The following is a 27330-nucleotide window of genomic DNA, read 5'->3' as shown; positions in this document are numbered from 1 at the left end:
TTTGGCATGAGAATTTCCAATTTTGCTCATAATCCAATGGTTCCAGGAAGCAAATTAGGCAAAGATAAAGAAGGAAACAGAGTTGATACAATACCATATAAGCAGATAGTTGGGAGTTTAATGTACGCAACTACCACACAACCAGACATTATGTACAATGAAAGTCAAGTTAGTCGATTTTCAAGCAACAAAGCGCATCATGTGTTACCTCAAAAGAACTTGTGAATTTGGTCTGTTTTATCAAAGAAATCAAGGAAAAGATTTGATTGGTTATACGGACAGTGACTATGCCAATGACATTGATGATAGAAAAAGCACATCAGGCTATGTTTTCATGATGAGTAAAGCTGTTATTTCATGGAGTTCGAAGAAGTAACCAGTGGTGAGTCTCTCAACAACTGAGGTAGAAATTATAGCAGCAGCTACGAGTTCTTGTCAAGCTGTATGAATTAGACGCATACTTGAAACAGTAGGAAGAAATCAAACGAGTCCTACAGTTATCTACTGTGATAATAGTTCTACCATCAAGCTCTCAAAGAACCTAGTTATGCATGAGAGGATCAAACACATTGATGTATGCTTTCATTTTCTAAGAGATCTTACAAGGAATGAAATTGTTGAACTGCAACATTATAGCTCACAAGAACAATTAGCAAATTTTATGACAAAGCCACTTAAGTTGGTACATAGGATGACATCATTTAGACATTGGGTTGACGTTGTCGGTGAAAAAAAAATAAAAAAATGACTATATAAAAAATAAAAGACAACTATATGGGGTAGGACAACTTGTTACAAATTACATTATTGGAAGAGGTACCCTCAAGCACCAACCATCTTCTTCCACCAGTGTTGAGGAGGTCGTTATCCACCTCACGCAATGACTAGAAGCACATGATCATACTTTTGAGGATTTAAGCTGCAAGTTTGACACATTGCAAAAGGTTACCTTTAATAGCCTTAGTCTACCCTAACACCGTCCCAACAACAATCCACTTCATTGTTCACTAAGCCACTTCTTTTCACATTATTACATATTTTTTATTATTATGTGTGGATATGTTACTATAGACATATTTTAAAAACTTGATATTTGCCTAAATTGTCTTTGTATAATATATTATGATGATTGTCTAGTATTGTAATTAATGTTTTTCTGGTTAAACATATTGGATTGTTTGGTTTTGTAAGATTGATAAGTCTAATTGAATGCAAAGAATACATCTCAATAAACTTAAAGATAGTCATTTGTTGACCAATTTACTGATAGATATACAAATAATGTCTTATACCTGAATCATGTCATTACTCAAAAGATATATTTAATAGTAATTACATAGTGATATATCAATAAATAATTATCAAAAAAAGGATATCAATCAATAAATCTTATCAACATCATTTTTATCAACAAATTTTTATCTGTTGATAATCAGTTAAACAACGATTACATACGAACTTTTACAATTTTCGAGAAAAATTAACCATTGATAAACTTTTTTTTAGTGATATGAATACGAAAAATGACACTTCTCAGTATTGAAACATTAAAAGAAATAATTTTCCACACACATCAAATATACAACAGTGAACACAACAAAGAAACATTAAAAGAAATAATTGTGAAAACTGACTTCAAAACTTTGGCATAATTCCTAACAATGAAAACCAATTAAAAGTTATGAATTCGAAGTACGCAATATATATATATATATATATATATTTTTTTTTTAATTTAGAATTTGGGCCTTGATTCCCAATCCGTTAAGCATACGGGGGCAGCATGTTCTCTCGCCCTTTTTGTAATTTTAATTGGATTTATTGTATATACACATTCCACCCTACAACATGATGTCATTTTCATTTCTTAACCAATCTTTTCTCATTTAGTATAATATTCAAACAACAACTTGTAAAACATTCATATATCTAAATTATAAAACATATCTATAATTTATAAAACAAATATCTAGTGATAGCTATGTTAGATACCTTTTAATACGATGGTTATTACAAATATATACAAAATTAATTTAAGTAAATTCAAATATATTTCTAATTCAATTATACAAAAATTAATTAAAACTACTTTGAATGTACTTATAATTTAATTATTTAAGTAATTTCGATAGATGTATTTTCAATTTAGCTGTCGTAAAAATAATTAAATTAAAAAAAAAATATATGTTTTAGGACGTTGTAATAGACTTTTGAATATGAAACTTGGCTTTGAAATAACTTTTCATTTTAATTTTTATAAAATAAATAGTAATATTATCTTTATTATTTTTTTAATTAATTTTACTTTTAGAAACACTCCATCTGAATCTTATAAAACAATTGTTGTGCGTGGCTCATTGTGATAATTCTGTCATTCATGTTAATCAGTAACGTATTCTTAATAGAAGAATTATCTATAAACCTTACATATATATTTTAATAATATGTACCACAATCTACAAAAATGTCTTGCAACCAAAATCAAATATTTACTTTATATCTCTTGACCAACCTAAAGTCATAAAACAAACATTTTTTAGATTTTTAATAATTTTATTTAGATATATAACTATGTTATGGTTAACTTCATAAAATAAACATCTTATGCATGATAAAGTTTCATGCCCTCTATCACTGGGTTATTATTCCTATTGTTGTAAACTCTATGAAACTTCAAAGTGCCACACATTTAAAAAAGGAACGAATTATGGAACAATTAATATGATGATTCATGCTATTTCTAAATATTTGTTATGTTTAGCATGAAACTCGGAACAAGAAGGTATAGATTTGAAACATGATTAATGTGAAAAATGATAGTAGTCAAGGATAACTTTTTTTACTACGTACCTACAATTAGGGATGACAACGGGTCGGGTCGGGTACGGATAGTGCCTATCCGCAGCCCGACTCGACAAAAAAAAATCCACCCACTACTCACACGGATACCCGCTTAAAAAATATCCGCGGGTATTTTAAAACCCGCGAATACCCGTGGATATCCGCGGATACCCGCAAATATTAAAAAAAATATATTTTAATAAATTATTAAAATAAAATTTAAATAGAATTACAAAAAATATATAAAATATAATATAAATTAAATTAAATATAAATTTAAATTCAATTTTAATTAAATTTAATCTTGTAAAATATAAATTAATGTTAATTTTAATTAAATTTAACTTAATAAAATATAAATTAAATTTTTATTTTTATTTTTTGCAGATAGCGGGTATGGATAGTACAATACCCGCACCCGACTCGTTTATAAGCGGGTATTAAAATATCTTCTACCCGCGGGTTGCGGGTAGTAAATATTCGCGGGTATCAACTATCCGTCGCGGATTTTATCCGCAGATATCCGCGGGCACGGATTTTTTTGTCATCCCTACCTACAACTCTCAAGCTAAAAAGTTAGTGATAAAAATACAGTCCTATTCATTAAAAGTAATCAAAGAATATAATAATTTTTAGGTTTAATCATTCATTAAGTCCCTATTTTCGCATGGAATCTCAATTTCGTCCCTTTCTTTTTGAAAATCTCAATTGGGTCCCAAATTTATGAAAATTGCAACAATTGGGTCCTTTCCGTTAAATTATCTCTAACGGTGTTAGTATGTGTTTCACATGGCACACTCTGTAGTCAGTTTCTTAACTGACGTGGCTGATCGAGCAAGTGGAGAGACTTGAGTTTCGACCGTGGTTTCACGAGAGTGGAGCTCGGCGATTCGTTTGCGTACCTGAGAGTGGAGCTCGGCGATTTCGTGGCGTACATTGCATCCGGCAACATCCTTCTGGAGTACGTGGTGGGCGGCGCCGCCGTGGCACGCTCCTGGACCTCCTATTTCACCACTCTCTGCAACCAAGACCCCGACAAGTTCCTCATCCATGCCCACCACCTCTCTGCCGACTACAGCAACCTCGACCCCATCGCCGTCGCCGTCCTCTTCATCATTGGCCTCTTCGCCGTCTTCAGCACCAAGGGCTCCTCTCGCTTCAACTACCTCGCCTCCATCCTCCACCTCCTCGTCCTCCTCTTCATCATCGTCGCCGGCCTCACCAAAGCCAACGCCGCTAACTACTCCTCCTTTCTTCCCTTCGGATCCCGCGGCATCTTCCAGGTAAAGAAAACTTAGATCATTTGCATGATTCAAAACCAGTTCTGGTGGTGGCTTGTTCCAAGGTGGAAGGCACAACGACATCCCCCAAGTCGGAGGGAAGACATATCTCACAGAAAAAGAAGAGGGGAGCAGCACCACCGGCTCTAAATCAATGATATAGTCACACTTCCAAAACTGTATAATTTGCTTCTATGTTTGTGTGTCCCTGTCTCCGGCCACAACTTTCCGGTGGCGTCTACTACTCGGTCTCCGTTCTTTTCCGTGCTTTCCAGAGCCCCTCCTGGCAACCTTTTCTGATGATGTTTCATGCACACGTTGCAATGGAGGACTGAGAGCAAATGCCACCGGAGCAGCCAGACGTTCCAATATATCCCTATGGTATTTCTGTAACCAACAAAAACAAATCATCAGTGACAATAAAGTTGACTTCATTATCAACATGTTTTCCTGAGTAATTATCAAACTATCCTTTTATTGAAAAAACACACGAACTTATCATTCATAATATAATTTGTAATTAGAAAACAATTCTTTCACGGTAAACACAATACATGTTGAGTAAAAAGTTTATAACTTGATAGTGTGAAGCGAGCTTATCCAATCATGTATGATAAATGTACTGATTTAACAATAATTACTTTAATAATTGTATTTATTAAAAAGTTTGTTCGCAGAGAGTTAAAAAAATAAAATATATTGTTACAGATCAATCATGTTGTTCTGTAAGAAGCCTCTGATCTGAGATTGTTTTATACAAACGAAATAAAATCTTTACCTGAACTACAAAGTTGCGTCTTTCACAATCCAAGAACATGAGAAGATGAAAATCCACCCTGGACAAAAGTTTGTCCCTGACAGTTGAGAAACTAATCTGGTCTCTTGAAGTGAACCGGTCAACTTCGTTGAACCAAAGACAAGTAAAAAGGTTGCTGATGGGAACATGCTCTCTTACAATTACACATCCTTCAAGAACATCTGCAATTTAGCCATCAGGGTTGAGAAATGAAGCAGAAGCAGAAGTAGAGGCATGTCATCCAACTGGGAAACGAAGTTTAGCTTACCACTTATAAGAGGAAGTTTGGCCTCTGTATATGGAGTCAGTCCCTCATTCTTGTATATGGACGAAGTACATAGTTGCATTTGGGGCGTTGAAAGGAATGACAAGCGTTCTCCTTGTTGGTGCTGTGGGACAAGCCAGGTATCTCACTCACATTGCTAGAACGCAGTTGCCACGTCAGTTAAGAAACTGACTACAGAGTGCCATGTGAAACACATACTAACACCGTTAGAGATAATTTAACGGAAAGGACCCAATTGTTGCAATTTTCATAAATTTGGGACCCAATTGAGATTTTCAAAAAGAAAGGGACGAAATTGAGATTTCATGCGAAAATAGGGACTTAATGAATGATTAAACCTAATTTTTAAGATTACTTTTATTTCTTTGATTTATGATAATTAATGAAGTAGATTTTTTTAACTGTTTTTAGGTATACTTTCTTACTGTTTTATCTTTCATATTTTTATTTTTATTTTTTAGTGTATAAAATTATTAATATTTTGGTTATGATGTCACAATATATAAACTTATGAAATATTATATTGATAAACAACTCTTACTTTCTCTGTACATTACTTTTTGAATAATAAATAAATAAATACAATAAATAATAAATATATAAAATTAATTCAACAAAAAAAGAAGAAATTAGGAAAAAATATGTAATTATTTAGTAAAAATTAAGATAAAAGTGCAGGAAAAAAAATAGAAACTAAGAGAAATTATACATATACAATCAATATTTTATAGACACTAATTTTACGTAAAGTCTTGATTTAATTTACGTAAATTTGATATTATAATATTATTTTTAAAGCTTTATATTAATTTAACTATAATATGATATTTTAATAATATCCATTTTAAATTTACTGAGAGAGATTTTTAAATAAAAAAACATTTATTTTTATAACTAAAGTTTTAAATTTTATATTATATCAGCAGACTATAACAGAAAAGGTCTAAATTTATGAAATGAGTAAGAATAATAATCATGCTTGTCATACTCAACTTTCTAACAAGTTGTTTCCTAAGGAAGAAAAAAAAAACACTTCTGAGAACGTAGGTGAAGTCATCAAAATATTATAAAATCTTAAGGGAATTAAATCTGCAACACATGCATGGTTCATGGCTTTCACCATATTGTGTTCGACAAATAATATTAGAGGAATTATTTTAGCAAATGGAAATTCTTTAATGTTTATAATAAATGCAATATTAATTTTATCATACATAATCATTTACATCAACCTTTCTTTTCTTTTGATATATTTCTTTTATTTTCGATAAATCACAATAGATGATGTTATAAGGTATGTAACTTTGTTAGTGACGTTTTACTTATACACATGAGGAAACTTCTCACAAAAAGAAATGTTATATCTATATTCCACAATTATTTAATGGAATAATCGTTTAACAATTAAAAGAATATTAATAATTATATAAAAGAATAAAAGTAATCAAATATGTTACAAAATTAACGGTAAAAAATTAATATAATTCTTTATTATATCTAATAAATAAGTGTTTTAATAATTCAAAAACAGAATAAAATTGTGGATAAATATGGAAACAAACAAAAATATATATATATATATATATATATATATATATATATATATATATATAGATAAAACACTGTTTTATATACCAGTTATTCATCTAAATTTATAATTAATAACTGGTATATAAAACAGTGTTTTATCTATATATATTATCAGCTTATTATATATTATTATAGAAAATGAAAATATCTTGACAGATGGTTTAAATTTTATTAAATATAAGTTATTATATATGAATGGCCATTCACTCTTACCATAATAAATATGATTTTGTTCTTTTGTAAGAAAGGAAACAAACAAAGATTCTATGAATAAAACTGTTACTAACAAACAGTACTGTTTTCTTCAGTCTTCTCACCTCACCCCCACACGCTTCAGAAACTCGCAATTCCAAATATGGTTTCAAACAGGCACGTGTCATGAAGAACATGGTCCTTATTATCACACAATAGTCAAAACGCACTTTAATCCAAATTTATCAAAATCATTTGCGTTTATTTGCTCTGCATTTTGAAGGTAACACTGTTTCTGAACATTAACCATTCCTTTTGTTTTCATCCAAATGATCAGAGCATAAAGACAAATGCAACTGCATATGATATATACCAAACATTTTTTGTTGTAATTTATGTTGTCCCTATTGAATTCTATTACAGATTTTCATTGAAGCCAGTAGTTTTCTGTAACTTTTCTAAGGATGTCTGTTGTAGCAGTAATCTTAACATTTGGGTGTTTTTTTTTCATCAAAGCTTTGTTTTTGTTTTTTAAGGGTGTGAGAAAGGGGTTGAAACCTTTGATTTTCTCATCTGGCATTAGTCACACAGCACTCAAATGGTTGTTGACCTTCAATTCATGTCAACCCTCTCATGTGACCCACATAATTTTGGGTCCACAAACCATGATGCAAAAATTATATTAATTTCTACATACATGAAGCATGCTTTTTTGTTTTTACCCTGTTGGTGTCTCATGCCTAATGTTTTATTTATGTATAACTGTCCAATCAAACTAATTCCATTTCTTGAACTATAAATTGGTCATCCACTTTGATTCTCCTCATTGCAGTCTTTTCTTTTCTTTGTCACCCAAAATCAAAATGGCTCAAGAAACTGTGGTGAAGAGGTCACCCTCTCAAGAAAAATTTCACAGGGTTCAATTTGCAATAAGGCTGTTGGTGCTGGTTTTGTTCTTGGGTTGTATTTTCATTCGGGTAATGTCACCCACAAATACTTTTAGAAACAGATGGCTTCCAAGATACAGAGCAAAGACTAACAATACAACTTATTTGGGTTCAAAAGGTCTTGTTAATTTATTCAATTATTAAATTCAGTGCCTACATTGCTTTGATTATTTTATGCTGATATTCCCCTTTGATTTTCATTGCAGGTTCTAATCTTCTGATGTGCACATTCCCAATCTTGCTCATAGCTACTTTGGGGTGTGTCTACCTCCACATAACAAAAAAAACAAATGACTCCAACATGGAAATGTACCATTTTTCACCACTTACCCTGGTTATAATCTTTTGATAAATGTTTCATTGTAAGATTAACATCACACTTTGTTGATCTCTGTTAAAAAAGTGCTTGCCGATGTGATTTTCATTTATCGAATTGGAGTTTTATCTGACTAACACATAAAAAGGTGTGCTACAAATGACTTGAACAAAAAAATAAGAAGCATAAAACAACACTCACAGAACTGTATTTAAAGTTTGTCCCTATGTCATATCATGTTATGCACTAAAGATGGTAGATAGCAGAATAAGTTTTATCATAGTTTTGACAGATAACCAGGAAAATATTTCTCTTGTAACAAAAGTTAAGGCCTTATTTTTTTTTTATATTAGTACTTATATGATGAGAAATAGTAAATAACTAGTTGTTAAATAATGAACTTATGTCTTATTTATAAATTAATTTATAAAAAGTTCCTTTTTTTAGTTTCTTCACAAACTGATTTTAACTTGTAAAACGTTAAATTAATTTTATATACTTATTGTCTTATCTTACAGATACTTTTTTCAGCATAATGTTTGATTTTTCAACTCTAGAAAAATGATGTGAGGGTGGGGACAAAGTCTTTAATAAGCCTGTAAAGAATTGTACTTGTGATAGTTGACTTTTCACATGTATATATGTTTTGTGCATTATCAGCAGCAACTCAAAGAAACATGACGTAGCCCTATGGAAGCGTTCAGTGCTTATAAAAGGCCCTCTTGGCATTGTCTCTGGCACAGAGCTTGCATTCTTGCTCATGTTCATTGCACTCCTTGTCTGGACCTTTGCAACTTCTTTAAGCAACAGGTTTGCAAAAATCAGCCCCGAATCAGCAGCAAAGGATGGAGAGAAAATGTAAACTTTTATTATGATTACTATTAGACTTTGATTTCTATACATAATTAGAGTAAAAAGTTATTAACTGCAAATCGATCTAAAATCATTACTAAATAACTTTTGAAGTAACTATTATAAAAGTCAGCAAATTTAATATCTATGGCATGATACTTTTTATACTGAATGATAGGATGATGGTAGAAAAATCCTTAACAATATCAGTGCCTAAACTATTTTTCCCATTGTTTGCAGTATGATTAGTTTGTCTACTTTTACAACAATTATCTTAGAAAGTCGTAGATTTTTGTGATTTCTGGTGGATTAACGGTGTAAAAGTGCATTATTAAACTAAAAACTAAGTTGAGCATTTTGATTGTTATTGTTAATTGTGATATATGTTGGTGGTGCAGATGGGAAGAGAAGCTAGACGGTGCAGGATTGTATTTTGGTGTTGTTGGGAACATATGTTTGGTATTCATGTTTTTTCCTGTGGCTCGTGGTTCAAGCGTGCTGCCACTGCTTGGACTCACTTCTGAAAGTTGCATCAAGTACCATATTTGGCTTGGACATATTGCCATGCTACTATTCACTGCTCACGGTTTGAGCTACATCATCCATTGGGCAATTATTCATCACTTGTCTGCGGTTAGTTAAGAACTTGCAGTATATTGATTTCATGGCATGCAATGTTTTATCATTTATATGAGTGTTGATTGCCATTAATCCACCTTATGTTGTAAAGAAAGTTTTTTCTTTTTTTTTTAACAAGTTTACTCAAGTATGTTAAAATTCGTAATAAGTGATTATTTTATTTGAAGAACCCTTTTTTTGTACAAAAACAGTTTAAACAAATAGACCCATTGCCCCCCTTGTCACTTTGGATATTCCTCCCGCTTATGCTTATTGGTATTCATTTCTGACTTGCTTTAAGTAGCAAATCGGTGAACACTACCAAAAGGGTTAAAAAATGAGATTTTTTTATGCTTGAACTGTGAAACTGTTTCTGTACTATACTAATCATATAATTTTATATGATTTTATGCGTCTATATTTGTTGGAAAGTTTTACATGATAAAGAAATAAGATTTATACAATTATTTATGATTTGATTCTAGAACTGTTACATCGGAACATTTTAGAGACCAAGCAACAAACCTACCGCGGTGTTTTTCTTGAACAAGTCGTCTGATCAATTTAATGTTTTGTTTTTTGTTTCATAGTATTGTGCACTGAGCTGATGGGACCATGACTTTTTTTCGTTGCAGATGCTGGAATGGAAGAAAAACGATATATCAATTGTGGCTGGAGAGATATCTTTGCTTGCTGGTTTGTTACTGTGGATTGCAACCATTCCCCGCATTAGGCGAACTTATTTTGAGCTCTTCTATTACGCTCATCAACTCTACATCCTCTTCATAGTCTTCTTCATCTTTCATGTTGGCATTTCCTTTGCCTTAATTATGCTCCCTGGTTTCTACCTCTTCATGGTTGATCGTTACTTGAGGTTTCTGCAATCAAGACGCCAAGTTCGTCTGGTTTCTGCTCGGGTTTTGCCATGTGAAGCTGTGGAACTCAACTTCTCCAAGGGCCATGGTAACTAACATCATGATCTTAGCTCAATATCTTAAAGACAACTGTAGCTACTTCCTCATAAATGTCTAATTTATTGAGACTTTTTTATGAGCTAATGTAACATGTTTTTTTGCAGAATTAACTTATAACCCCACAAGTGTGATGTTCATAAATGTACCAAACATATCCAAGCTGCAGTGGCATCCATTTACTGTTACTTCTAATAATAATTTGGAGGCAGACAAGCTAAGTGTTGTTATTAAAAGTGAAGGACCTTGGACCAATAAGCTATACCAGTTGCTTTCAACTCCTTCCACAATTGATCACGTTTCTGTGTCTGTCGAAGGTCCTTATGGACCTGCTTCAACCAACTATCTACGGTTTGTATCTTAGAAGCAAAAACTTCAAACCTAATGTTATATCTGACATGAGTTCTTTGACTTTCACATAATAATAAATTTTTGTTTTTTCCCCATCAGGCATGACACTCTTGTGATGGTGAGTGGAGGAAGTGGCATCACACCTTTTATATCCATCATTCGGGAGCTAATACATCTGAACACTACATTCAAATGCAAAACCCCAAAAGTCTTCCTAATTTGTGCCTTCAAGAACTCTTCTTCTCTGTCAATGCTAGAGTTGATCCTCCCAATAAATGGCACCCCTTCTGATATTTCTAATTTAGAATTACATATTGAGGCCTACATCACAAGGGACAAGGAGCCTAAAGCAGATGGCCCTATTCACCCTCAAATCAGATGGTTCAAGCCAAATCCATCTGATGAACCAGTACACGCTATATTAGGTCCAAACAGTTGGCTCTGGCTTGGTGCTATAATTTCATCCTCTTTCGTCGTTTTCCTTATCTTAATAGGGATCATTACCCGTTACTACATTTTCCCAATTGATCATAACTCAAATAAAATATTTTCCTACCCTTTGAATGCATTCCTTAACATGCTAGTAATATGTGTGTCCATAGCAAGTGTTTCTAGTGCAGCTTTTCTTTGGAACAAGAAATATTATGCTAAAGAAGGAAAGCAGATTACGAACATGGAAGGGTCGACACCAACAGTGTCGCCAAACTCCATGGTTTACAATGTAGATAGAGAACTGGAAAGTCTTCCATATCAGTCACTTATTCAAGCCACCAATGTGCATTATGGTGCAAGACCTGACCTAAAAAGTAAGTCACCTCCAATTTCTTTAATTATGTCTTAGGGACTCATGAATGGATTTGAAATCACTCAATTTATTTTTTATTTTTACAGAGATCCTATTTGAGCAAAAAGGGTCTAGTGTGGGAGTTCTTGCTTCAGGACCCAAAACAATGAGGCATGAGGTTGCAGCCATTTGTTCCTCATCTGGTTTAGCTGAGAATCTGCATTTTGAGTCTATTAGCTTTAGCTGGTGATTTTACTCATACTGTTATAATGGGTGTAAAAGTGAGTGACCAATCTCTGGAAGTACCTTGAAGGACTTGTTAATTCTGTTGTTTTATATTTAAATGACTGAAAATTGTTGTCAATAATAATCACGCCTTCATACGAGCAAGATTATAAATAAAGAACGGAATTTTCTATAATATTTGATCCTCAGTAGTGTGGATCATATTCACAAAACATGCAAAGGCTGAGTTCAAACTACAAACATGGAGAACGAGAAATTTCTATTCAAATATCAAGACACGTGTAATTACATGAAAAGTTACTGAATAAATCACACCATCTCATTAACCAATCCCATCAATAGATAAAATGATACTATTGTCAAGCACTAACTATATCAGAAACTCTAAGTATCATGCTGAAGCCTAGAAATCATTTCCATAAATATCTTCAACATCTTCCTCACATACCAAATGACAACCACACCTCAGTATTTCCAGTGAATGGCAGCAATAACTTTTCAATGCAAATTCAATTTCATTGCAGTCCCACCTTCATATACTTTGTGAAGGTGTTCATCAATGGACAGAGAGTACATAAGGGTGAGGTAACATCGATCCATGGAGGTAAATTGCATGGTTTAGAATAATCATATTCTTAAAATAATTATATTCTTGTATTATTTAATTTATAATAAATCTAAAATAAGAATTCACTAATATATTATCCAATTACTTAATCCCAACTAGAGACCTATTCTTGGATTTAAATCACACAAAAATTTCCCACTTTTACGTAAACTCTACTGGAACACAATGTTGTAACACCTTGTTTAGCCGGAAATCTGCATTTTGAGTACATTAGCTTTACTTGGTGATTTTACCCATGGTGTTGTAAAGGATCCAAAATGTTAATTGATATGATAAACCTCTTGAAGGAGCTAGTCTTAGGCTCAGAGTAAGCCTTGGTGAACTGGTTGATTGTGTTGCTTTAATTTAAATGGGTAAAAATTGGTTTTCCCACAATAGTTAGGCCTTCCTATCAGTAACAATTTCAAGAAAGGAGTATACTTTAATATATTGATTCCTCATTAGTGTGGATCATTGCAACAAAACATGCAAAAGTTGAGTTCAAACTACAAATACAATGAATGGGAAGTTTCTATAGAAATAACAAGACACATAGTTATATGAAAAGATACTCTCACTTATCTGAGATGTTCACTTCAAGTATAATCATACTATTTTCAAGCACCATCTGTATCAGAAACTACATACCTTAGGATAAAACCTACAAACTATTTCCATAAATATCTTAAACATCTTATCAATTCCTCTGATAAGCATGTCAAATCTTTCTCTGGGAAGACGGAGTTTCTGCATGTAGTAACACATAATTTTGAATAAGCAACAACAGTGGATGATTATATATTACACACAGTTTTAGAATGTGGATAAATGCCATTTTGAAGGTGATGCAAAGAGACTCTACATGGTTTGGATGGATTGTATTTGGAAACCTCAAATGAAGCGCAATAGCTTGCCTCCAATGGTTTCATGTTGGAAAAGCATGTTAAGTAATGTTGCAACGTGTTCACTGCAGTCTATGAGAAGCTCTATAAGCCCTGGCAGTTTGGAAATGCAACTTGGTAAGCTAACAATATTGTTGCTATAAAAAATGTTGCCAGTGAGATCTAGAGTCTCCAATGAAGATAAGCGACAAAAATCATCGGGGAATGACTCTACAGATAGATTGCAGTTACTTAAATCTATTGTTTTCAAAGAGGGTAATCTAAACCCAATAGAAATTTGTTCATTCAGAAACACCATTCTAGAGCGGAGAGAAAATCCATTTACCGATTTTGATACTGGCCCTTTGCACCCAGCAAATGAGATATCTTTGAGGTTTTCATGATAATAGACTAATGAAGGTAGCTCTTGAATAGCAGTTTCGGGAGTGTGGAGAGCTTCTTATTTGTTCTAAAGCACTATGCCAAACCTCAAAGGTTTCAACCACTTCTTCGCACAAATCCAAATACTCTCTTTTAGGTTGATTTTGTTTAAATGCTTTCAAACAAAAGAGCTCAAGGGCTTCATTTTCGGCTAAGACACTGGCCTTATAAATTACATCCACTTCAGGTGTCTTTAGCAAGTGCTCATCTCTAGTTGTGATTATTAGTCTGCTTCCTGGACCAAACCATTCTCGCTTTTCAGCTAAATTCTCCAATTGTCTTATGTCACTTACATCATCAAGAACAAGAAATACTTTTTGTTTCTTAAAAAGTTTGCTATGATCTTTTTCCCATCATAAAGATTATAAAAATCATTGCTTTTTACACCAAGATGAGAAAGAACTCCCTTTTGAATGTGAACTAAGCCATTTGTCTTAGACAACTCTGTGATGTTTTCAAGAAAGCAACAATCCGTGAATTTCTCTTTGATTTTTTCATAGACGAATCTAGCAATTGTTGTTTTACCTATGCCTCCCATGCCCCCATATTCCTATAAAGTGAATATCATTTAATTCTATGTCCATGAGTGAAATCACTTCTTTCATCCATGAATCAATTCCAACAAGATTATCTGTGACACATGCAAGTCTAGGAATTATTTCTTTCTGCATGCCTCCGAGGATATTTTCAATCAGTGTTGCTTCACTCCTGAATTTAGAGAAGGACAAAAAGAAGAATTTTATTTTAACAATAACCATAAGAGAAAAGGGGTTATCGTTTTATATTTTGCAAATCCAAGGTTAAGTGATAAAAAAATTCCACTAGAGTTCCCTTACTTGATTTTCAATGTACCACAGACAAACAAAGAAATGACTAAAGTAGGCTTTTGATCCCTTATCTATCTTACTATTATTTTTTCAGTTTGATCAGCTAAGTTTAAAATGTTTTAGTTTAGTACCTTAAATTGTCTCCAGTAGAACAAATTAATCCTTATATTAGTTTCTTTACTAGCAATGTTAATTTTGGTTAATGTAGCAAAAATTCATTTGATTTGACATCATCTGTCTCCAAATTAACCCATATGGTATGGTAATGCACAACCTTGCATGAAGACTGTGGTTAATGCACAAGCAGTGCTGGGAGGACTCTTCCGTTTTTTCTCTTTCTTTTTCATATTTTGTTCTTCTCTTTTATGTTTTTGGTAATCCTTCCCTGTTTTCATTTTTGTTCTGTTTTATTTTTGTTGGTTTTCAGAAAGCTCTAGCTTAGTGTCTGTGGGTTATTTTCACAACCACGTTAATCCAAACCTTGTATATTTTTTATACAAAATATTTTTATACAGTAAAAGTGAAGCAAATATATATGTTTGTTTTGGGAGAGTGGTCTTCTACAGGAAAGATCCAAGAAAAAGCAGAAAGGATCATCAAAGTTGAATAGAGCCAGTTAGGGAAAGTGTGATAATCCAAGTGGCACTATTTCGGAAAGGGTGATTTTTTTAAAAACAAATTACGTGTTTTAATTAATTTTGATGTGTTGAATGGTTAACTTCAATTTATTTATTTTTAAATTTGATGAGAAATTTTGATTGGAATTTATTTCGACTTCGAAAGTTAATGTTCATATTCTGTTACTATTAATAACCTTCAAAATGGTGCCACGCCTAATCGAGAAGCAAGGTATCATAATTCGAGTGATTCCAGTTGCATTCTTCTTTGGCTTCTGTTCCTCTATCCCTTCTTGGTCTGTTACATGTTGCATGTTCTAAGGATTGTGTTGCATGTCATCATCCAAGCAATTAGGTATCCATGGTGATTAAAGATTTGATTCTAAGGTGACACTAATTTTGAAACGTTTACTTTTAACCAATTACTTCTAAAATATTGATAATAATTGAGATTGAAGTTAAATTGATCTCAGTCATATATGTACACGGAAACATTTCATTTCAAAGTTTTTCATTGTACTATGGGATTAGTCCTGACCAATTGGATATGATGTTGGACTAAGTAGAATGGACCGGACGGTCAAGACATGGAAATAGACTTCGCAACTGTTCGGTCATGACAGTAGTTGAGAACAGTTAAAACGCAATCAATACGGTAACTGCTATTGATGTCTGGTTAAGACAGACATTAATGACTATTAAAAGGTAAATTAATTGATCAATAAACACTATGAGGGGTTTAATTTCGAAGTAAAACCTACTTTTCCCTAATTGAATTACTTTAGACCTGCAGATAAAAATTTTCTTGGAGGTCTAAAGTAATTCAATTACAGAAAAGTAAGTTTTACCTCGAAATTAAACCCCTGTTCATAGAGTTTACAATAATCTGACCAATTAATTTATCTTTTAATGGTCATTAATGTCAGCCTTAACCAGATATCAATAACAGTTATTGTATTAATTGCGCTTTAACTGTGCTCAACTGTTATCATGACCGAACGGCTGGGAAGTCTATTTCCATGCCTTGGCCGTTCGATCCATTCTACTCAGCCCAACATCATACCCGATCAGTTAGGTCTAACCCTATAGTAACATTCGTCATAAAAAACAAATAGTCACAAAACAAAGTTAGACACGCCTAGGTTCACAAATTGTCAAACCAAATTTGAGCAAACGTTTCATAGAGCACATTGCCACGTTGCACGAAATAATGCACCTCAAGAAAGAACCTTTAATTCAAAATGTACGGAATTTAACTAACACCATGACACAGCAAGAAAAACTATGATTCTCTTATCAGTGGTGAGTTCAGCTGGAACAAAAATAAGATGACGTGTGGTTAGAAAATTGGATGACAAAAACCTGGAGTAAACACAAAATCATGTTGTTAGGTATCAGAGTTAGAGACCTAACACTCTCTCACCAGTAATCTCCAAGAATCGCAAAACAAGAATGAGTAAAAAGAAACGTATTATATTCACAACCAATGAACAAAGAATACAATCAAGAATCTGGGAGCTTAACCTTCCTCACCAGGTTTACAACCGCTCTGTACAATGACTATAGTAACTAAGTAACTGAAACTATAAAAGAGGTATCTTATATAGACACCTTTCCCGCCCCATTTTACTCCTCAGCAGTTAGGTACTCTCCCTTATTTTTCTACTCTCTTTCTCCTTTCATATACTTTCCAAGTCCTAACATTACTCCCTGCTGCCGAACAACCTTGTTGTAAAGGTTGAAACCAGGAAGCTTGATCTCATGACTCCTCTTCATTCTCATGTTATCATATGAAGGAACCCCACTAGCTACTACTTTCCAATTCAGGTATGGCAGCTTGGGTGGTGGCAATTCCTCCTCCAAGGACTTCCATTCTTCCTGCCTTCTATTAGCTTCCAGCATTATGCTCACCTCCTTAGCCAATGTTGGATCCCCTTAGATCACCACCTCCTTTTCTCCCTGCCTAAAGGCCATGGTGAGGTTCCCCAAGTTGGTCGTTACTTCCCCCAATTTCGTTAGCCATTCCACCCCTAATATCGCCTCTACTCTGCCTAGTTCGAAAAGATAAAATTGTTCTTTAACCTCAACCTTCCCCATTTTCAGTATTACCCCCCCTGCATAGCCCTTGGGTCCTCCTCTTTTGTCCATCCCCCAGGCTTACGTGATACCGCCTGGTCGCCTCTACCTCCAAACCCAGCTCCTCGACCACCCCTTGCAATATGAACTTGTGGCTTTCGCCATTGTCGATCAATACAAGCACGATTCTCCCCTTTATCTCCCCTTGCAACTTCATCTTCTTGGGCTAATCCTCCTGCAGAGAACGAGGAAAGTTCCATCTGCCTCTGGTCCATGTTCGCGTTAGTCTCTTCCATATTCTCTTGCAAGCCCGCGAGGAAATACCCCAGTAGTTGTTCGTCCGGAAACCCTTTCGTTTGCTCAGCCAGAACCTCAAATTCTTGGACGAACTCATCCACTGTCCCCATTTGTTTAGTCGCTGCTAATCGCTCAAAAGCCAACCCTCTGTTTCGACCCCCAAACCTCATTACTAGCGCATCCTTCAACCCTTCCCAGGATTAGTTCCTGGCCTTCGTTCTCCAAGCCTGGATCCAGTATCCTGCACTCCCTTTCATACTAATGTATGCTAATCGTACTTTCTCCGCCTCCGAGACGCCTTGCACTTCGAAATTTTTTTCTGCGCGATTGATCCAATTTAGCAGATCAAAACCCTCAAAAAGGGGCAATTCTACCCGTTTTCGCCACCCGCCGCGACTTTCGCCGTGCTCTCCGTCTCTTCCTCCAATCTCGTCTTCCCGCCTCGTCCTCCGATTGGTGTTTACATACGTTTGACTACCGTCAGACATCCCCTCCTGGTCACGCACCCTTCCTCCCAAAATCTGCATGACTTCTTGCAAGTCTTGCCGTATCGCCATCATATCTTGGCACAATGTTATTTTTTCTGCCTTTATTTCGTTGACCGCTATCTCCATGGCATCCAGCTGGTTCTCCACTACACTCAGTCTTCCATCGAGTCTGCCCTCCATTGCTCTTTTCTCCCTTCAATTGGATCCGACAGGTCAGACCACTTTGTTAGGTATCTGAGTTAGAGACTTAACACTCTCTCACTAGTAAGCTCCAAGAATCGCAAAACAAGAATGAGTAAAAAGAAACATATTGTATTCACAACCAATGAACAAAGATTACAATCAAGAATTCGGGAGCTTAACCTCCCTCACCAGGTTTACAACCGATCTATACAATGAATGTAGTAACTAACTAACTGAAACTACAAAAGAGGTCTCTTATATAGACACATTTCCCGCCCCATTTTACTACTCAGCAGTTAGGTACTCTCCCTTATTTTTCTACTATCTTTCTCCTTTCATATACTTTCCAAGTCCTGACAGCACAAGAATCATTAATCACTAAATACATGACTCCCACTTTATAGGAATAGAGCCAATGAAATGGTTTGTTATGAAGGTCTTGGTGGAATACCAGAATTGTGGAGAAAATGAATGAATATAGGCATGAAATTTTGCTTGTTCCAATGTTGTAAAAGTATAATTTAACTTATCTACTGCCTGTGAAGCAAAATTACGCAGCTTAGAAATCGCATATATTCCACGTTGTAGATGCTACTGCAACTAACAGTTATGGAACAATTCACATTATCAAAAGAGAGATTAACATAAGTTAACCTACAAGAATACCAGTGACTTAGTGCCTTCTACAAAAACACAATTCGAGAGTTCTTACCCTGGTAACTAAAGCATACTTTTCTAAAATATTCTTAACCGAGTTTAGTGAGCATTTTGCTCGTTGACTGGCTTCTATTGCTTGTTAGTATAGTTGGTAGCATTCATGTATTAGCAACGGCAAAAAATAAATTCCAGCGTTTGCATCAAACTCTGAGCCAATGACTCCTTCTGGCAACTAGAACCAAAAAGAAAATAACCGAATGATGTTGGTTCATCATATTCCTTTCCTAGTCACAACAATAACCTCTGTTTCGGACAAGAACATACAAGTAAATAAAAGTGGTGTCACTATCTCGTATAAAACAAATATTGCTCAACAAACTTGGATATTGTTTCAAAGTAATGCAAGCTCCCAATCAAGTTCATTGTCAAGATTCATGAAGACTTGTCAGCATGAATTTGGAAATCCTTATCATTGGAGTTGCCCGACAAAATGAAAAATCCAACAAAATAAATACCACGGTTGAATCAATCAAGCTAAATCCTTAAAACTAGAAAGTACAGTGCTGACTAATAGTAGAACTTTCATGTTTAGCGATTACCTGTTTTTTTTAGGATGAAATGATTGAATTTCAACATGTATTTTCACCTCCCCAGAATATAAATATTAAATTCTCATCCCCAGTGTGCAATGCTGAAACTCGAGAGGACATAAATCAACCGTAACATTTAAAGCATATAATACAGAGCAATCTTACAATGCAAAATCATCAATGAAGGCAGTACAAGAGAAAAATCTTAATTCCACATAGAGAAAATCCTTCCAAAGTAAGACTGGTTATATAGTGAGTAGTAAAGATGTATCCATGCCAAACTCACAATGCATTTCATCAAATCAAGAGCAGGTTTATTTTAGACATTGATATCTCGAAACTACTTTGGATTTGACTAATCTGAAAGCTATTTTAAATCATTTGGGTTTGACTTGAACTCAAATCCTTATTTATGGAAAACTAGGGCCTCCTTCAGGGAGGTTTACAGTTTCCTATTTTATTTTTCAGTTTTTAAAAAGTTATTGCAAATTAAAAACGGATGAGTCAATTTACTGATAAGCCACCAAACTCTCGAATACTTTGGATTTGGATGACATTTTGGAACATCGTATTATCAAAAGGATGGATAACATCCTCTTTTAGTTTCAAATCCAATAGACCGTCTAATTAACACACATTGGGTCAAAATCAATCCAATTGGACACACATAAGATTCCATACGACCTCAAGCAGAGAAGAAATAACGAATCCTTCAATATGCCACTTATTTGAAACAAAAGTGCAAGAGAAAAAGTTTCACAATCATAAAACCTATCTCAACTTTTTCTTCAAACAGATTCCGTGCCATTTTCAGTCACCATAGAGAGGTTGAGCAAAATTATTGAGCTTAAAACAAAGAACATGCATCTCGCACCAGCAAGTAAGTAGTAACACACATTCAACTACACTCACTTGCCACAATCTCAAAGAGAAACCAACGTTGTTTCATTCAAAAGACGGCAAGAGCAGTGCAGTACCAGATCATCGTAAGATAAACACTTATTTCCAAAGCAACACCGAAGCATTCATCAACTCAGCACAGAACTAAATTGTATACACCCATATATGTATATTGTGGAATAACATTAGAGTGAATTGAAATGGCCTTCGAATTTCAAACCTTGCGAACACCAGCCGTTAAGAATTCACTAATCAACGGCGCGCCTCTCACTTACAGTACCCCGCTCTATTAAAAGTTGCTGATCCGTTCAAGATGGTGGGGGCCATTATCTCAGGCACGGCAGCGGGGGAGATTATCACGGCGGCGACGGAGTACGGTGGAGTAATCTGTGGAAGTGAGAGAGAAATAATAATCTTGTCTGTTGATTTATATTTTAAAATAATAATTTACGCATAAAACTCCGCAGAGATAATATCTTATTTCTAAATTATAAACTCTAAACTTATATTATTGATATTTTGAGGTTTTAATCTTTTTTATTATAGCAAGCATTTTGTCGTTGTGTTTATTAATTTTATTACTTTTTATTATATCAAACTTCGCACGTGAAATATGATTATTAGTTTTATCAAATTATAGATATTGAGTTTAATTTTGATATATTATTAATTAAGTTTTTTAACAGTCAACTATTAATAATACACTTTCTAGTAAGTCTTTTACACCAATTTATAAAATACGATAAAAGTTAATAATATTATTATATTTTATAAAATTCTCATAACTTATGAAAATCTAAATAATATGTAATAATAATTTCATGCAATGTCAAATATATTTATACATAATATGATAGACACATTGATGGTATGAGCATCTTATCCATAAACATAAGTTATAAAAAAAAAATTAAGAAAATCACTTTGCTTCTCCACTCCACCATCAAAAGTGTATATAATATTACCAAATACCAATGCCATGATCATATTAGACCATGGGAACCATTAAAACCATAAAATTGGCAATAATGCTCAAATGACCATTTATCACTAATACCATTATGGTGATCAACATTATCCCTTTGTCATCATCACCATTGTCATCCATTATATTGCACTTAGAGGACCACCACCACCACCCATTGTCATTTTAACCATCCTATTCACATCACATTCACCATTGTTCCCAAACATCATTAATCCAATAATATTATCTTGTCTTGAGTTCAATTTCAGGAAAATGACGTCTCCCAATACAATTTTGGTGCTTATCCATGCATTTGTGCATCTTTTTTTGGATACATACCCTATCTTTACACTCACATTAGACTATGATTTGGTTGTTATGTTTGGAGACAATTGGCATTGAATATTGATGTTAACCTAAAGGACTTCATAAATTATGCACATAGTAAGGTTGAGTTTAGCCTTAGTCCAAGAAAATGTAATGTAGTTTTTCCTACACCTTTGTATGAAAAATAAAAATTCTATTTTTTTTCAAAATCTAGAAGTCAAAAATAATTTTTAGATTGTAAAATCTAAAAATTAAAAATAACTTTTAAAGTTATACCATCTGAAAGTCAAAAATTACTTTCAAATTATGCAATATATCTAAATTGTATAACCCAAAAGTTAAATAATTTTGGGATTCTGCAATAAAAGAACTAGTCATTTTTAGCTTCTATAGTGCACAGTCCAAAAGTCATTTTTAACTTTTTGAATTCTATAATGTAACATCTATTTATGACCTCTAGATTATTGGACAATCTAGAAATTAACATAAGGAGGTGCAGAAAAAAAATTGTCAAAATATAGTAAGATTGACCCAATACAAGAATAACTGCAACAACTTGGAAATTACTTCCTGCACCTCATCAAATTTCTACTCCCACCTATCAAAATGCTTCTGGAAAATGTCTTCTGTAAAAGGAGGGATTGATTGGGTTCCCGAAAAATAACTCTAGAATTGTTTATTGTGTTCTGAAACATAAATTTCAGAAGTTTTTGTATATTTATAAATACTTTTTAGTTTTTATGTCGACAAGTTTTTCTATATTTATATATCTATATCTTCTCTAGTAGAGAATAAAATTTTTCACTTAACATATTTAAAGAGAAAAAATTGAAGAAAAGAGAAAATATTTGAAATTTTAGATAAAATACATGTATTAGATTGAAAAGAAAAAACAATAAGTATGAAAAATATTGTTGTTAAACTAATAACTTTACCTATAGAGACTGAACATTACATAACATTGACGAAGATATCAAGAATTCAGAAGACATATAATATAATAACCCCATCAATGTCTACCAATGAGCTAGCACAATAACCACATTGATATTTACTTGACATTTAACAATCTACCTTAGCATTTAATGTGTCATGTCATCAAGCTTGTAATACTCAGTGGACAAGCAAATGATGAACATGGTGACATTTCATGATGTTTCACAAATGCATTACTTGACAACATTCAGTGACATAGTATGTGGGGAAACCCTAATCTTATTTTGAACCTAAAATGATAACCCTAACCCAACAAACACACATCAACAAGTTCCTATTCCAACACCAAATTATTTTACCAACTTATATAGAGAGTTCAAATGAATGGGATATGATGACATTGGAAAACAAGATAAATCAAAATGAAGAAAAAATGAGAGATCTATAGAGTTAAGAAGAGGAGACTAAAGAGAAGATGAGAACCACAAAAAGAAACTAGAGTTTTTGGAAGATCCAAATGAAGAGTCAAAGATGTAGTATCCCACTTCTTAGAGAAGACAACATAATAATATCTCAGCATGTGAGTGTGCATGTTAATGGCAAGTGACTTTGGGAGACATATATCAAACACCTTGTTTGCATATTGGGTCCCTTCAATTTCATTCATGTTTACCATTACTTATTTTTCATATATGACATAAAGCAAAACCCTCTTTCAAATCACCAAATTATCTCATTTAGCTCCATATCAAATTGGTTTCTTGGTATTCTCAAAGCTCATCCTTTATTTAATTAGTTCAATTATAAATACTCACAATTTAACCATCGAAAATAATATAATTAAAGTTGTTAAGATAATACATAAATTAATTAAAAAAACATAATTCTTTTATATAAATTAAAAAAAAATATTCATATACATTTTATTTATAGACGAGTATTTTGTAGTATGTACTTTGTGGAACTTCCATTTTGATGAAGAGGATCATGGCCTCCTCACCACCACAAGATGTTGTGCTGGTTGGCTAGGGTTCTAATCACCCACCATCCATTTTTGTTGCCTGTCTCTTCTCTTCCTCCATTCACCTACCCTTATGGACCTTTTCATGGACTTTCTAGTGGGCCTGGCCCACCCTCCTTCAAATGGGCCCACCCCTCCATTCGTGGTTTCTTGGTAGTCCCACTTATGTCTCAATCTTTCTTTTCATACTCCTCACAGTGCTTTGTGCCATTTTGGGTAGGCTAAGTTTCCATCCATGGCAAAACCACGTCTGCATGCAAATTTTGTCCTCCTTTATTTTGTAATTTCTTCAAATTATTAAAGTCTATATAAGTTCTTTCGTATGAATTATTATAAAAATTCATATTTAATTTCTGTTAAAAAATCGACTTTAAATCTAATTTAAGGGTAAAATGAAATTTATATTTACTTATATACTTGAAATAATTTTATTTTTAGTGAAATTTTCAACAATTTCCATATAATATGTTTATTGTATAGTTAAATAAAAAATTATTCTCTCAAAAATTAAATTAGCATCTATATGCATTTTCAAAACTCAGATTAATCATTTACCAATGTGATTCCATCTCTTGCAAAACTGAAACCTTCTACCTCAACTTATTGTTCTCACCGTTTAGAGTTTCTTTTTTCCTTTTAAATTCAGAAAATTGGAAATGCAGAAAAGAAAAAGTTAGACAAACGTAATAATATATAATCATTAAACAACATGAAAAACGAGACATTAAACTTTTTTTTCAGAAACTATGAATTTATGTAGAAGTTAAATACACAATCAAATATATTTTTAAATGAAATCAATTATATTTTTAATATTATAAACCTAAAATATTACTAATAAAAATGTATTAAATTTTTTTATAATATTTTCTTTTAGTTTAAATAATTTCCTTTTTTTTACCTTTTTTTCTGTTTTATTATCATTTTCATCTAAATAAAGCATTAGCATTAATGAGATCGAAATAGGATGTGACTGGAGAATGAAATGAGGAGTTGAGAAGATGTTGTTTAATGTTGGAAGTGACTAAAACTTTTATAAATCATAACTTTTTCTGCGTGCATGTTATTTTTTTTTCTGTTTGAGGAGAGAATAAATACTAAATGCTATTTGAATAATTGCATGTATTGGGGTGAGACATTAGGGAATAATGATCACCTTATATGATTTTTTTTTTCTTTTTGTGTTTAAAAGTTGCATTGAGTTTTGATTCATTTAAGTTGGGGAGAATATATTCTTGTATGAAATTAATTTCTTTACTTATTCGGTTTATATTGAATCTTTAGAAAGATTATACTTAAAAGGTGCCTAAGAGGCATAACTATTTAATTTAAAATTATAATTAATGAACCCTAGTACTATTCATAGCATTATTTTTACAAATTATAATGTGGTTATTTTAATTTTTAACTATTAGAGACTGTGTAATATTATTAGGCTAGATGTAGGCGTTTTAGTATGGTGCTGCTAGAATTTGGCCAATGTCTCTCACCTATTTGTTTTAGGGAATTATATTTCCCCTTCCAAAAAATGAGTCACTTTTAGCTTTTAATTTTCAAAATACATTTTTTAAAGATATATATGTTTTACAATTAATTTTGTTTTATTTATTTCTTTTAATATATATATATATATATATATATATATATATATATATATATATATATATATTCTCAATTGTAAAGTGATATGAAATGTTTATGTATACAAAACTATTTCTATTCAACAAATGATCTTGATGATGTTATTTTACTAAAATAAAAGTTAAAATATTGCCTTTCAAATAGTCATTTTTTATGTTCAAAAGTTCTTATTGTTAAGAGTCCATGTTAATGATAATTCTTAGTAAGTTGATTTATATTATTTTAGTTGGTTAAAATCACTTTTATGTTAATATATTAAAAAAGTATTTTTAATCGACTGAAATAAGATGATAAAACTATACTTGATATTTAAGTAATTTTAATTATTTAAAAACTCATTTTAATTAATTAAAACACAGTCAAAATTCACAATTTTGAATTTAAGTGATTCGAATTTATTAAATTGTCATTTTATTTGATTAAATTGTTCTTTATTTTTTCAACAAATGGAAGAACATTTTAACATATTAAAACACATTTTAATATATTAAAATATAACTGAAAATCACGAAGGACTTCAAAACACTTTAAAAAAATTTCGAACTTAGCAAATGGCCAATTAAGATAAAATAAGCACTAACAACAAGATAAACTACAAAATATAATTTAAACCTAAAAACAAACAAAAGCTCATTTTCAAGACTTACATGGTCATCAACCAACATATCGTTGGAAGCGTCAAATCTTCAATCTTATAATCATCAAATATTTAAACTTCTAGCTTATATAACAACATATCATATAGATATTATATAGTTAAAATACATTAATATATGATTTATACATCACTATCACAATTTATTGTCTCTTTAACTTCTCTTTCTTAAACAAACCTCAACTAGTTACAAGCTTACATGCTTAAGACAAATTACACCACTTGAGTGAGAACAAATTTAGGTTTCTCTCCTTCTTCACTTAAGGGTAAATCGTCATTCAGAAGTATCCATTGACGGAGCATCGTTTCAACATGTGTTGTAATTCTTGTAAGAAATTCAATAGTCTCTCACCATTCTACGCCTCTACAACCAACCACCCTTTAAGCATATTAATGTGGTTGCATGATTTCTAGAAATCTGAAACACATGCACTCCTGCCATGAATAGCACTTGAGCGCCAAACATAATGCTTTAATAATGCTTTAATGTAACGTCTAAAAATTTACAATTGTATACAATGTGTTAGAACTAATATTAATTATGAATTATATAAACATTTTATTATTTTCTTAAAATAATATAAGATATTAATCCATATGTTGAGATTGACCTTCTTAAAGTCAAATATCACTACTATAAAAAAAGTGCATAGATAGTGTTTTTTTATCATAGACATTGTTTTTTAAGCGCTATCTATATATGTAAATAGCGGCTTCTAAAAAAAGCACCATTTGGAATATTAATAGAATTTAGCATTAGAAAAAACTACAAAAAATATAATAGTAAAACAAGAATCAATGACAACACCCTCAAGAAAGAAAATGTATGCTCAAAAGCTAGATGTTTCTTTTAAAACACCATGATTCAGTGTCAAAAACAAATTGGCAGCAACCTGGAACAATTATAAATTACTATAATATTGTTCATGACCAGCCAACGTGCAACAATTAGCATTGATAACAGAGAAATCAAATCAGTATCACAAAGCTTAATTCCACCCAAAATGATTAACTACTCATGCCAATTTATACATTAAACAGAATCAAAACATCAACCCCTAATTTCTTTTTCCCCAAACATCCATATGTATCACATACAATCAATCAAATAAAGTCATAGTAACTCCCCACACCTTGGCTGATTCCGCT

General features: G+C 32.6%; 1 protein-coding gene, 1 long non-coding RNA gene and 2 pseudogenes across 2 annotated transcripts; 1 reads left to right on the top strand and 3 right to left on the bottom strand.

Annotated features, from left to right (window-relative positions):
• Positions 1-4284: 4284 nt before the first annotated feature.
• Positions 4285-7182, bottom strand: LOC124823390 (uncharacterized; annotated as a pseudogene).
• Positions 7183-7848: 666 nt separating this feature from the next.
• On the top strand, positions 7849-12105 carry LOC124823382 (ferric reduction oxidase 2-like). Its single transcript, XM_088101419.1, has 8 exons — positions 7849-8050; positions 8139-8241; positions 8909-9106; positions 9499-9733; positions 10354-10681; positions 10797-11040; positions 11140-11846; positions 11932-12105. The coding sequence occupies exons 1-8, from the start codon at positions 7849-7851 to the stop codon at positions 12072-12074; spliced, it is 2160 nt and encodes a 719-aa protein (XP_087957545.1). The 3' UTR covers positions 12075-12105.
• A 1840-nt stretch (positions 12106-13945) lies between these two features.
• LOC124823389 (disease resistance protein RUN1-like) lies at positions 13946-14681 on the bottom strand (annotated as a pseudogene).
• A 4790-nt stretch (positions 14682-19471) lies between these two features.
• On the bottom strand, positions 19472-21085 carry LOC148191340 (uncharacterized). The gene is made up of 2 exons (XR_015782892.1): positions 20855-21085; positions 19472-19835 (listed from the first exon to the last, which is right to left on the bottom strand). It is a non-coding gene; the product is annotated as an uncharacterized LOC148191340 (long non-coding RNA).
• Positions 21086-27330: the final 6245 nt, after the last annotated feature.

Source organism: Vigna umbellata, chromosome 11 (genome assembly GCF_029865625.1).
Source record: "Vigna umbellata cultivar VRB3 chromosome 11, Vumbellata_1.0, whole genome shotgun sequence".
NCBI classification, from domain to species: Eukaryota; Viridiplantae; Streptophyta; class Magnoliopsida; order Fabales; family Fabaceae; genus Vigna; species Vigna umbellata.
The sequence above is the reverse complement of the archived record's forward strand: the minus strand, read 5'-3'. Positions and strand labels throughout refer to the sequence as shown.